The following is a 14,585-nucleotide window of genomic DNA, read 5'->3' as shown; positions in this document are numbered from 1 at the left end:
GTATTACCTGGCCTTTCACAGAATATGTCTGCCAATACTTGATTTAGAGTAAAACGAGTTTTCAATGTTTATTTTTGAAGGTCAGTGAATGGTGGGATGGGAGAATATTAGAACTCAAACCCAGAGGCTGTTGCTTTTGCTCTGTCTCTGCTGCTGGTTTCTGTGGGCTTCAAACAAGTCTCATTACCTTCCCACACCTCAAGTTCTCTACCATACAAATATGTAAAAATACACATAAGGAAGGTGCACAATTTTCAACTTACATAATTAGTGCAAGGGTTAAGTATAGTAACATGCATGAAAGTTCTTGGTCACATTTAAATTGCTCAGTAAATGTGGGTTATTAATCATTGACGAGGTTACCAAACCTTTTCTCTCATTCACCTTCTGATGAGAAGGCTTCTTGGGTATAACACTGCCCTTCGGGGGGGGGGCGGGGGGGGGTTCTGGGGGCAGGCCAGTGCAGCAACTCCTGTAGCTGATACTGGATCTTTTCTCCTGATTTGAGTTTTTAAAATAATGAATCTGGATATGGGATACAAAGAATATATAACTAAGTAATTATTTACTCCCTGTTCTCTCTGACGGGTCACTGGTAATAAGTGGTGCTTGCCAGCCAATGGCACCCAAGCTGCACACACACAGCTCCAGGGGCCTTGCCAGCCGCCTCCTTCAGCCTCCCATGTGCTCTCTGCACTCTGCTGTCAGAGGGCGCTCACTCCTTGACAATTTTGCATTTTTGTCCCAGAGCTCTTGGGTTTCAGTCTTTATGAGTCATTCTGTGCGGGGCTTTGATTTTTCCAGTCCTAGGTAGACTTTTTTGCCTGGTGTCTGATTCCACATTTATCACACTTACTGCCTTAAAGAAAAATACGTTCCACAATTGCTTTTTCTCTTTGTCTGTAACTCAAGATCCAGATCCTCTCGCTCATCCCAAACCAAGCTCTGAGATGGAAACCGTGTCTACAGGGTGAGGGATCTTCCTGTTTCTATGCAGCACCTCCCCCCCGGCTCTCCAGGGCAGTGCACTGTGGCTTATCTATCATTACTCTGGATGATATATAAAGGAATTGATTCTGTTAAAAGTCTGAGATTTTAGCCGAAACCGGTTTGGCTCAGTGGATGGAGCGTTGGCCTGCGGACTGAAAGGTCCCAGGTTCGATTCTGGTCAAGGGCATGTACCTTGGCTGTGGGCACATCCCCAGTAGGGGGTATGCAGGCGGCAGCTGATTGGTGATTCTCTCTCATCGATGTTTCTAACTCTCTGTCCCTCTCTCTTTCTCTCTGTGAAAAATCAATAAAATATATTATAAAAAAAAAAAAAGAAGTCTGAGATTTTAGAGAATGGAGACTCATAAAGCTAACCCCAATAGATAAAACCTGTTTTCTGTGTGACCTCTAAGAGCAGGAACATTTAGGAGCTCTTAAGAACAGGCAGAACATGGCAAAATTTTCCCCATTCATAAACATTCCTTAATGACTCTCCTATTGAGAGGCTTTGTCACTTAGAAAGGCAGAAGGTAACTGCTCTTTGGATTTGTAGTAAATAAAAGTTTCTATTCTACAAATGCTTACCAATTACAATTTTGAGAGTTTGTGAACATTACATTATTATTGTATTACAAACATTTGGTTTCATTCTTCTAATGAAAGTGGTAATATACAGAACACTTGATTAATCACACTAAGTGCTAAAGGGTAAACAGCTCAGAAATATTTAAAATTCTGGGTGGGAAAGGCATTACTCCCACAGAAGTGCATAAAGCTTTCTTTAAAAGAAGTGTGATCATGTTAGATCCACTTAGCTTATCTGATCAAATGTTTCAAGGTCAACATGTTAGAAGGGTCTGGTGTTTCTGGCCACAAAGAAAAATCGTCAGAACTCTGATCTCAAAGAAAGATTGAAGAGCTTCAATTTTTAAAAGTGACATATGGCAAGAAAATTTACACTGACCTAGTACAACAATGTAAAACAAAACACAAATCTTTTCAACTCCCCGAATCGTCAGTAGCTGAAGCTATTTACAATTCTGGCTAAATTGCTGAAGACTATGACTGATAAACCTCCCAGAAAGAAACAATGGCATTTAATTGTGTCCCGTTCTTTTTGAGTCACCCTGTGTAGAAGGGCACTCAGTAAATACCAGCAAATATCAATTTTGCATAGTAGTTTAGAGACTGGGCTTTAGAGTCAGATGGCCCTGGATTTAAAACCTAATTCTAAGTGACCTTGGAATACAAAACTTAACATCCGCCCATGTGCCTCTTTCCATATCTGCAAAATCAGGATCCTGATACCGACGTCAGAAGTTGCTATGAGCCTTAGGTAAAAATAATCATAGAATTTTTTTGATTACTCACAATGTATTTACTCACAATGGAATATTATACAATTGTCAAATTAAATGATAGCCATACTTGAGGACATACCGGTAAATAAGTATTGGCTTTACAATATTAAATTAAAAAGGAATACATGCAGACAATAGTATGGTGATTACCGGAAGGGGTGTACTATAGGGGGGATAAGTGGTGATGGAAGAAGACTTGACTTAGGGTAGTGAACACACAATACAATACACAGATGTTGTGTAGAATTGTACAGCTGAAATCTATTAATTATTTTTACCCAGTGTCACCCCAATAAATTCAATAAAAAAGAAGAAAAAATAAAATCCTAAAAATAATACAGCATGATATCTTTTAATGAAGTTAAAAGCAACTACAATTAAAATATCACTTCCTTTCAAAGGAAAGCAAATGAAATCAAGACTACGGGGTCCAGGGACATTATTATCTTAGGTGAGAGGAGCAGAGGAAGGACTTGGGTCAGGAAACCACACGGTGAGGGGTCCCTTACACCTACAGGCAGTTAGAGAGACGTGAGCAGAGCGAGGCCGATGGGCCAGGTTCAGGTCAGCAGGGCCTCCCTGCGTGCCTAGCATGGGGCAACACTGGGGAAACAATAACCTTGTCCTAGTGTGACCTTTCCTCCCTAGCATATTGCTGGTCATGAGGTTTAGACCCCCTGACCTTTTCCTCCCTAGAGATAATATCGAGGCCTCATTTGTATTTCAGCTCCAGGCCCAGAAAAGCAGCAAACCCGGACAACTGACACCCTAGCTGCCTCAGGAACAGCTGCATGAACTAATGACCCCCTGCTCTAGAGCCGACCCATCGGTGGAGACCATGGCCCTGAAAAAGCATATCTGGAAAGCTGGTGACTATTCCACTGAGACCTCTCCAGAGACCTCCCTGAGATTCTCACCTGCAAGAGAGAGATCAATACCCTCAACACAAAGGACCCAGCTCGATTTCTCTCCCAGGGGAGCACACACCTGCCATTCCCTTCCCCTTCTTCTTCCCCCACAGACCCTAAACTCTAAGGGACCCCAGGAGACTTGCAACCAGGGGAGCAGTGGGCAGTGGCAGCTCCTTCTGGGCTAACCTCCTGAACCTGTCTCCAAGGCCCCTGTTCTCTGACTTCTCAGTGAGCCAAAGCAGCCCCACCTAGGCTTTCCTGCTGCTTTTCCTGAGTGCTTGCTTATTTCACTGTCCAGAGGGTGGGTTTGCTGCAGCCAATAAATTCTTGCTTTCTTTGCTGCCCTTTGCCTCTTGACTGAAATCTTTCCTTCAAGAAGACAAGTACCCATGACGTAGCATCTTGCCAGTAACCTTACCATCATGGTCTTACCTTTTGTTTGGGATAGGAAAGTCTCTGAGTTTATTATATTATTTTTTTAAATAGCTAAATAAATAAGAGTGGGGTATAAGAGCAGTTAGTTTAATAAATAGTGACACTAGCAGTATAAAAACGCCCCAAGGAAAAATATCTTTGAAGAAAAGAAGTAAAATAGCAAAAAAAAAAAAAAAAAAGCATGTGATAGTCTCTGGTACTTTTGAAATTAAAATTCTATGATTATTTTCAGGCACTAAGAAGCACGTGGTAAATAATGAATTAGGTGTAGTGCATATTCTCCTTATGGCTGGGAAGCGTTAGCAAATCATTAGGACTCCTAGGAGCTATCTAATGATCTCGAGATCTAGCATGGCTTCCCTCTGTCTCTCTGTCTCTTAAATGCTTTCACATTTCTTACTAGGACCTAGCTGAGAATGATGTTGATGACACTATCCTAATGTCCTTTGGAAGCATCAGCTAAATTAATGCAGAACTGCTTATGTTTTTATTTATAATAATAGCAAATGTAAAAAAAATAGTTGATTTCAAATATCTATGTATGAGATATGTGGGTAGGAAGGTAGATATGGAAATATCTATAATAACAAATGTCCTGTTACTGTTTCTAATCATTATGTAACATGTTTGAGCTTATGTTAAGATATTTAAGATATTTCCATCCTGCCGAAACTGGTTTGGCTCAGTGGATAGAGCATTGGCCTGCAGACTGAAGGGTCCCGAGTTCAAATCCAGTCAAGGGCATGTAACTTGTATACAGTGGGGAGTATGCAGGAGGCAGCTGATCAATGTTTCTAGCTCTCTATCCCCTTCCCTTACTCTCTGTAAAAAGTCAATTAAAAAATATATTTTAAAAAAGGTATTTCTATCCCTTTCAAATGCACCATTACAAAAGTAGAAATAATAGTTTACATATGTAAATGCTTTATCCTGTGACATAAATACTAGCAGTATCCCATTGTATAGATGAAGAAACTGAGGCACCAAGCGATCATACAAGAAACATGGCCAAGATTACACAACTGGCTGGGGCCATTAACCAGTTCACTAAAGCTACAATATAGATACCATAGAGAAAATGATATTTCACAATATCTTACTAATACCAGGATGCTTTCTTAGGTGTATATTAAGTTCAAACAACACAGGGGGGAAATATATGAAGATTCCATCTTCCTGTAACAGGAGTTAGTTAGGGTGAGACAAGTAGAGATGAAATAACAAATCATCTGGATATTGGATTTTAGACAGTAAAAGCCCATCTGCCTTGGCAAGAGGCTTTCGTTTAACTGCCAGTTTGGTCTTTCCAATTCAGTGGCAGAAGAGGTGGTTTTCAACCAGAATAAGCTGTAGGTGTGTAAAACAGACAGTTTCGTGGGAAGTTCTGTGGTCTCACCTTTGAGGGTGCTTCCTCTTGGACTATGCTGGTGAGCAAGGTGGCCCTGCCTGCCTGCAGAGGAAAGATGAGCCAATGTGACAATGATTGAATTCCCTAACAGATCGCTGGAAGACTGCAGGGCACAAGGTGTGAAATGAATACAACCTGGTCCTGGAAGGCCTTGCGAAGAAACAGTTGCTGGGTCCCAAGAGATTCTTTCCTTCTTAGCCTTCCCCTTTCTCCTCTAAGAACTTGCATGTCAGAAGGCCTCTTGCTACCAGTTTCATATTCTACAATCCCAAAGCTTCAAGATGACACCACCAAGAGCCCAGCTAATGACTGCCTTACGAGAGGGCTCAAGCAGTGCATGCCAGCATGGGAAGTAGGGGAAAACACCTGAACTTTAAACTGTTTTTGAAAAGTTATTGTGTATACCAGTGTTTCCCAAACCTTTGACATATGTGTACCCCTTCTATAACTTTTGTAACACTGAGTACCCCTCATATTCATGAGAACATAGAATTAGGCGCAGCTAAGCAAGGTGCAGTGCATATCCCCACCAAACTCCGGTGCAACGCATACCCCCACCAAATTCTTCCTGTACCCCTGGGGGTACGCATACCACACTTTGGGAAACACTGGGTAGACAGTGGAAACAAACAGGGGACACATGAGCACCTGTAACGTGAACACACACACACACACACACACACACACACACAACTGTGTTACTAGGGTTGGCATTTGTCTGCAATGGAATATGCCAATCATGTAGGAACTTCTCCTACTTTATTTCTTCCCTCCATGAGTAGTTGATGCTTGTACATGTAAAAAGTAGGTTTCCTTTCGTTAGCATGAATGGTCCTCAGTTAAATCATGTGCTTTTATCATATCAATGTACAGAAGTATTTTTAGCCACATTACTTATAGAACATTTAGGTCTGCCTTCCAAAATTGTCATCTTTAGTGTTTGCTGGCCTGCTTTTAATTTACCAAAGCCGTCCCTCCCCAAGCCCTGCAAAGCACACACCAGCAGCAGAGCTCCCCGCATCCAGCGTGTATTGGATACGCTTAATGTTCATCTTTATACACACAGGCGCTGGCCTGTAAGAAATGTGGAGGGTGTCTATAAATCCAAGGAAACATTTAAGTGCACAGTGATACATAGATACATGGGTATAATACTTTATGTACTTGATAAATATTTCATCCCTACCATAAAGAAAGCTTTTTATCAACTTTGATTGTTTTTTTATTACCTTAAAGTATTGCAGTTGTTTCTCAGCATTCATTGTTCCTTCCTTTTCTTGTCTCAGACAGGAATTGAAGATGAAAAGCTCTGTATCTCTCAGCCACCCTTTCAGCTCTTTGATCCTGACCTCCAGCTGCCTTACCAGGCTTCCGCTTTCGGGGGAGAGCAGGTCACGTGGGCCGGACCCACGGGGCCCTGCCATGGTGTCATGGATCTTCTCTCCCAGGGTTTTCTAATGCATCAAATTAAAAACAAACACAAAAACAAACAAAACGCCGACAAAAATAAAAACACAGATTAGCTTAGGTACCAAAACCATGTCGCAGTTTCGCTGGTGACAACGAACCCCTGGAAAGAGGCCAGCCCCACCTGCCATCTCACCACGAATATGAATTCAGATTAGCTCACTGTTCCGTTTAGGATTTGAATTCTTGAGCAATGTGTGTTGTTCTGACCACCACTAATGGGTTAAGAAGACCTCATTCACTCATAGATTCCTTTAACAGAAAGGAGATTTGACCCAAAAGTTCACCATGGTCACTGATAAAAATTCATTTGAATTCTCATAATGGGAGTCTGTATTAAAAAAAAAAAAAAAAAAAAAAAAAAAAATCTCTGCATAAAATTTTCAGGAGATAGAAGTCTGAGTTTAATCAGTGTACTAAAGAGGCCAAGAGAAGATTGTGCATGAAGAATTCAATTCCCTTTTTGGTTTTGTTTAGTGTAATTCACCAAACCCTATGACTGAGGGCTGCTAAGAAGGGACAGGCTCCTTGGTACTGTTGTTCACTTGACCTGACTTGGGAATTGTTCACAATTTTCCCCACTGTGCATTGGTGGGCGCTGGACTTTCCAATATATGTATAAAAGAAACCCCAACCCACATGCTAGTGCCCTCTTGATTAACTACTCCGTCATGAAGGTGGAGTCAGTGGGAGTTAATCCATATTGATGAATTAAACCTAAAAAATAACCTTTACAACACAAATAAAATTAAGTCAACAAACATTCAACTGCTGTGTAGTGTTCTGTAAATGGCATCTTTAGGAGATCATAACAGAAAAAATAGCCTTTTTTGCCAACACGCTTATATTTTCATGGTGCAAATATTGATAATTTGAAGACCCTCAGTAGAATCCAGATTTAGCCATTGTTTTTATGCTGTAACAAAAGTAGCAGCAGGAGGTGAAATCAATGCCCTTGGAGGGTAGGGTCACAAAAAAGAATTTATTGCCACTTTTTTGTTCTGGAACAGTTTGCAATCATAAATTCTTCATAAACAGAATACTTCAGAGAATGGTCCGTCTTCATAAATATACGACAGAGGACATCAATTTCATTTAATTCACAATTTGTGTCAGCACAGCAGATGCCAATGCCTGCCTTGATAGGGTTGTTTAATATGCAATTGAGACAGAGTAATATGCAGCACAGGGGACAAAATTTCACAGATTAAACTGTACGCACCACTGACATTTCATTCTAATGTATTTCCATTCCACCCTGTTCACCTTAGATGAAAGTAATATTAAAAACCATATCCCTCTATTTTACTATTGTTAGACGTTAAAAATCCTTGTCTTTAAATTTTTTTTCATGCCAATTAAAATGTAATCATGCCAATTAGAGTGGCAGGCCTGGTAGTATTAGTGTGGCACAGGTTTTATTCAAACCTTCCCTCTCCCTAAATCATCACACAACTCTGCATATTGTATTCAAATGGTATTATTGTCAAAATGGCAACCATTTTTAAGGTCTCTGACTCATAAAGAATAACTAAATAGTCTATTTTTTAATGTTATGCTGATTTAAAATTTTTGTTGAGAAAGCAATATACATGACATACTTTAAGCAATGTTCAAAGAAAGAGTATTGTTAGTTATTTACCAAATTAGAAACAGATATAGTTCTATTTCTATATAACAAATTATTGCTTTATCTACCAAGCACCTAAAGTTGCTGTCCTCATTGAGGAAACAACCTTTTAAAATGTCCTATACTAACCACATTTCTCCTTAGGAAATGAAGGAATTCTGTAGAATTTCGAAGGTTCTGATTTAAATCACCATATGACAATGTGAAAGCCATTAATTACTATTAAAAAGTAATGTAACAATAGGTCAGAGTAAAAACTTTTAACATTCTAAGTTACTTTGCACAATCGCAGAGTGCAGTGAATTTAGATGAGAAAGCAAGGATTAAACTCTCAGCTTTTTAATCACCTAGATTAAGCTCGGCAGAAACTGAGCACTGGCACTTCTCCAAGTCATCAAGGTACATGGAGAGCTTTTTATTCAAAATATTTTTGGAGTATTATTTCTTTAAAAATTAAAAAAGAGAGAGAGACAGGAAATGGAAGGCATGCAAAATTAGGCTCCATAACTGACACCACCCATACTTAGCTATTATAATTAATCATTTAAGTAATTGACAAATTTAGCTTACCCTTGATTTGAAGTGAAGGCAATTTGGGAGAGAAGTTGATGGAAAAATACTGTTTAACCTCTCTCTCTCAGCTGTCTTCCCCAAAAGGACAGCACTGTCTCCTGCTCAGACCATCCTGGCCTCTGGCTAGCGGAGCCTCTATATTGCCTTTTTGCCAGATTCTTGCATCTCAGTCTTTGGCTGAGACCCAGCCCATCATTGCGTGAAATGAATTACATGAAACTTTTTTTTTTTTTTTGGCTTTTGTGAAAAGGGAGCTGGAAATTGAGGCACAAAACAGAGACCAATTTCATTCTGCAATTCAGATTTGCATCAAATCTGCATCTTTGTTTCAGTGGCTGTAGTGTGACTTGACGGTTGTAGTCACAACGCACTTTCCATCAGAAAGGTCCAGGAAACAGTTAAACAGTGATGTCTCTAACATGTACCTTCAGAATAAATTCTATTAACGTGCATTCGAGCATGACAGGCAGTGTATATCAGATATACTGTATTATCATTGACTTGGTGCACACCCATAATACATGGCATATTTTACTTACTTCTTTATGTATTAAAGAACCAAAATTATTAAAGTCTGAGAGGAGACAAGCTGCGAGTAAAAAAAAAAAAAAAAAAATCAACAGAAGAGGAAAAGCAGTGTTTTTCAGCCATAATAGCACAATAGCTTGTTTGAGATGTAGGTAGTGAATTGAAAGAGAGAGATATTTGTGCCTCAAATTAGAAATCAGACAGATAGAGTACTTTACTACACAAAAAATGTACACATAGCCTACAAACAGTAATAAAAATGCAAATACCCCAAGCAGTTCCCATTTTTCATTAATTGAATCCACTTTTTCAAGGAGATCATGTGGTAGTAAAACGCCACCTTTCTTCAAAGCTTCCACCTTACTCAGCAGCTCTGTCTTTTTCAGTCCCCTGATGGACATTTCCACACTGTATCGCTGAAACAAGAAGAGAGAGGTTCTTAGAAAGTCTTTGAGCACAGCTCTAGTGATGCTCGTGGGGGTTAAATGTTTTTATTTCCAATAATATTTGTGAGGAGACTAAACCTAAATAACTTGAGTAGTGGAAGAACATTGTTAAAGATAGTAAAAAAACAAACAAACAAACACATGTATCACTCATACATCCATAAACATCCAAGTTATTCATTCCATTGAGTTGACTAAGATTTATGTCTTTTTAAACTAAAGTTCACACACACACACACATTTGATCTCCAATTTAAAATATTCTGAATCGGTAAACACGTCTAAGGGGAGCTAATATTCAGTTAATTTTGGTCAACATTTGGCTCCAGAGTGCTGCCCATCTGTCATCTCTGCCCCCAGAGGTACAAATAAAATGACCCCTAAAGATAATGTGACTTCCTCCTTATCTTATAAGTTCTCTGAATTCTCAGTTAAGATTTTTTTTTTCATTTTTCTTTTACTTAAAAACTCTGTGTCGGCTTGGAGATGAGGTACATATAGAGAGGAAAAAGAAAACCAGTGATTTAAGAATGGTTACAAACCTATGCTTCCTTATTGAATACTATGAAATGATCTCAAACATCACAATTGTCTACAGAACTCTCTCCCCCAGCATACACTGTATTGTACCACACTGCCAAATGAGTCTCTCCTAAAAGATGCTTGCTACAGATAACGTAGGTGCTACTTAATATGACAGTTACCATGGTGATTCTCTTCAAATAACTATTTGGACTACTTCATAGTGAGAAAGTCCTATATGGCTATAGTTGTTAAATATATACGTAAAAACATCTCTAAGAAGAAAAACTAAGTTCTGGTTAAAATAGTAAATGAATTTCATAATTTTAGCACATTTCAAAAATATAATGATAATCCCCAAATTCATTTCATTGAGGCATAAGAGTCAGGTCACCGACAGTATTGCTCCATTGCCCTGACTGAGCTAAGATGAGGCTTTAACAGATCTAATCAGAAAAGCATTTGTCTGAGCAAAGAAGCAAATCAGCAAGTTCAAAACTTGCCCAAGCAGTTGGTTGATTTTATTTACCTTGAAAACATGATATTGTGTCAGATCCCAAATTAAATACAATTGGAAACAGCTTAAAGAAAAAGAAGGTGTGAAATCCCTGTTTCGGTTAATAGATCCTCAGCATTTGCATGCAAATGTTTGCATACTCTCAGTTTCATATTTTAATCTTTCATTTGCACTAAACATGCACATTATTTATATTATGTAAACTTCTCCAAATGTTAGTCATTTGTGGCACACAGAACAAAATATTTAAAATAGTGTGATTGAAAGCATTTCATGGTATTAACGAATGCTGATCAGGGTGTCAGAGTATCCAAAATTACATGAATATGCATGATGGAAAAAAAAAATGAAGGTTTGCTTTAGAGTGCTTTCATCATTTGGCCTGTGATACCTGGGAAATTCTGACTGTGCTTCTAACAGCAGACAATGACCTGGAGCACTTTACTTCAACAGTTAGAAAAAAAAACAACAATGTCCATTCGAGAATGCTGGACCCAACATTGAAGAAGTATTCTAGAAACCTACATAGTGTTTTATTAGTTAGAGTGATGATTGGAGGAGAGGGCAGTCTGCTCTCTGTAATCAGATACCCATCCAAAGATGATGCCACTAACAAAGATTTACATAATAATACGGGGAACCAGCATTCCAGGCGGGCAGAAGAATCTTATTCAGATCCTCAGCTTATGCCACGTGCATGTGCCAACTGACAGAGGGGTAGGCTCCCTCTGTGTCTCCCCCGAGCGGCCTGGCCTAGTGATCACACTCACCTAGGACAAGCTCACCCCCCAGCTTTACCCGAACTTTGAACAGCTCCTACACAGCAGATCAATCAAAAAGGAAAACAGTTTAGATGTGTCCCCTAAACATGACAGCCTTGTAATAATAAACATACAAAAAAGCAATTAATTTCATTTTAGTCATAAAATAATTTTCTCTGTGAAATGCAGTACAAGTAGTACAACAGCTATGATGGGAGGTTATTACATTAAAAAAATAAAACAAGTGTCTTAGGTATGCTCTCTGTCTTTGTCACCATGGAACCTACTATATAAACAGCCTCATGAAAGATGTGATTGATGGACACAGCCTTCAAACTACAAAAGCTAGGAGAATCCAGCTAATTGTTAGATGTATGGGTACATGGGCATGAAAGGTACTAGAATGTCATATAATTTAAGGTGAAAATGCTTAGTATCTGAAGCACTCTGAAAATTGAATCAGATAGATTAGTGCCTTAAGCGCGCGTGCTCTCTCTCTCTCTCTCTCTCTCTCTCTCTCTCTCTCTCTCTCTCTCTATATATATATATATATATATATATATATGTGTGTGTGTGTGTGTGTGTGTGTGTGTGTTACATTTTTGTTGATGTTGGTATGGCTTTGCTCTTCTCTCTCCATCTCATCAGAAGCATTAGATAAGGAGAATCAACCACCAGCTCTCTCAGTTCTTGGTCATCCTATCAGTAGGGCTACTTTCTCCTGTGGTGAGAAGATCATTTAATCTTCCTATACATTTCACCCACAGCAGTAAATGAGTCAAGGCTGTCCCATTGTGTCTTGTAGTCTGTGGCTGCTTGCGGTGATCTAGACTGCTCTTCAATAGCCAAAAATGAGTAGCAAAGTTAAAGTCAGATGGCTTTTCTTGAGTGCTAAGGTAAATAAGCATCCAGTATTTAATTTCCCCACAGCACCTGTGCTGGACTTCTCTGTCTAGTCAAAAATAAAATATACTCTATGGAAAGGGCATATTTACATTATTAAGTGTATTTGCTTGGCCAATTCAATTTTGACTGCTGAAGCCTCCTAATAGATATGTGAATGATCTAAACTAAAGACACGGGACATTCCCATTCCAAATGCCACTTCTGTGTGTATACAGGATATATAAAGAAAATTTAAAAAAAAAAACTCAGTTAAAAATAACCACACACACCAGTCTGCTGTTTTAACTAAGTACTAAAGAAGTTTTTAGAAAATTTGTACTCAGTACATACTTTTTAAAAGCACAAATGCCAAAATTAAATTATAAAACAAAGCCAGCAAAAATGGGGATTTCTGAAGTAAATATAATTAGAAATGCATGAAGACTTGATTGAGATAACTTTTTTGACAGTTCTGCTAAAGGCTTTTTTCCCTCTTAAAACCTTTTTTTTTTTTTTTTTGTTAAAAATCACATCGAAAATTCTGCCCAAATGGAGACTGGAACAATGCCTTGAAACAGTGTTAATTGTCACCATGGAAACCAGAAGAATAAGCCATTTTGAAACTGGTATAGAAGGCACACATTGAGCAACTCAAGCATTTTCCTGCCTCCCTCAATGTTAAAGAACAAGATGCCTTGTCACTGTGAGGTCAGAGAAAGAAAGCATCATGAAAGGGTTATAGATGCTCACTGTCGAGTAAATAAAAAAATAAAAAATAAACTGCACCCGGCTAATGCTGTAAGATGCTATCCAGTGAATCTCTCTGAAACAGAAAGATCATCAAAAGATGGCCGGGACTGGGGGATAGACTCCACCTAAGCAGAACTTCAGGGCTATATTATGTGAACCTTGCCCCCAAAGCTCCCTGGGAATTCTACTGTTGTAATAAAACTTCAGAAGAGGGAAGAAAAAAGGCAGCATGATGGAATTCAAAATAATGCTCTAAAAGCACACAGAGAGATTAAGACATCCATTGTAAGACTTTTGTATGGTGCTTCTGTTGGTTATGCTGAAAAGAGACCAGACATTGCTGAGTGGAGAGTGAAGTTTTGGCTACGAGAAACACAAGAATTAAACGGAAGAATTTTCTCCATTATTAGAATAGGGCTGTCGGATTCTGTGTCTTCCAGATCTGAGTATTTACATCTTATAGTATATTTTAACTGGGCTTTATGTGACTTTATATCAGGAAGCGTTAAAGCAAAGAAAATGATCTAGTTAGTAGAATGACAGATATAATATAAAGATATTTGAATATCTTTCCCAGTATAAAATAATGCCACAGACACCTATACATTCAACATAATCCTATAAACACACAATGATAGATATATAGGCAGACACACAGAGAAAATACACTGAGAAAAAAAAATGTATTTTGGTCATAAGGAAGCAATGCTAGGAACACACCAAAACACCAAACTACTGGCAAAATGATGAGTCAAAAAATATGCATTTTTGCACAAAATGCAGGGATGTCTCTGTCTATGACTCTGATATTGTGTTTTCTGGCTAGTGTTTGCCCTCCTCATGTGAGGCTTCATGGTGGCCCCTCAGCAAGTCCATGCCTAATGCCATTCAGGGGGGAACAAAGAGTCTTTTTATAGGAAAGTCCAGACCCACAGCTCAGCTGTAATGCCGAGTGCGGGATCTGCCAGAGGCCAGCGCTGGCTGTGCAGCAGCTCCTGTGCTGCCCCCTTTTCGGAGCACAGTCCTGGGCTCACCCTGCGAGTGCTGCTCCCCGGGAGCTCCCCTCCCCAGCACTTCGGGAAGGTGTTCAAGACCCAAGAAGAGGGTTCAAGCCCAAGACAAATAATGGTCCTTATTTCTTGCAAATGCCTTGTGTTTTACCATTAGTGGTTTAGGGAGAATAATCGCAGAGGGAAATTACAGAGAGACTCCTACAATTGTCCTTGTAAATTAATAATAGACTTTCTTGATTGGGATAAATTTGCTGCTGAGCCTTTGGAAAAAATTAAAAAGTGCAATGTCATTTGAAATTGCCAGAACTCGCACAGCAAATTACATCTGAGGTTAAGAATTGAGTTTCCCCCCTCTTCTAGCTTATTCCATTTGCATGATCTGGGAAAT

General features: G+C 39.1%; 1 protein-coding gene across 3 annotated transcripts in view; it reads right to left on the bottom strand.

Annotated features, from left to right (window-relative positions):
* AKAP6 (A-kinase anchoring protein 6) overlaps positions 1-14,585 on the bottom strand; it is a 451,051-nt gene that overhangs the window by 72,199 nt on the left and 364,267 nt on the right. For all 3 annotated transcript variants that reach the window (XM_036451362.2, XM_036451376.2, XM_045585282.1), the window contains exons 10-11: positions 9,573-9,719; positions 6,335-6,559 (exon numbers count right to left, since the gene is read on the bottom strand). In XM_036451362.2, coding sequence (XP_036307255.1) covers positions 6,335-6,559; positions 9,573-9,719 — 372 coding nt within the window. The remainder of the gene's footprint in view (positions 1-6,334; positions 6,560-9,572; positions 9,720-14,585) is intronic.

Source organism: Pipistrellus kuhlii, unplaced genomic scaffold, assembly GCF_014108245.1.
Source record: "Pipistrellus kuhlii isolate mPipKuh1 unplaced genomic scaffold, mPipKuh1.p scaffold_m20_p_1, whole genome shotgun sequence".
Taxonomy (NCBI): Eukaryota; Metazoa; Chordata; class Mammalia; order Chiroptera; family Vespertilionidae; genus Pipistrellus; species Pipistrellus kuhlii.
This window is presented reverse-complemented; position numbering and strand designations above follow the sequence as displayed.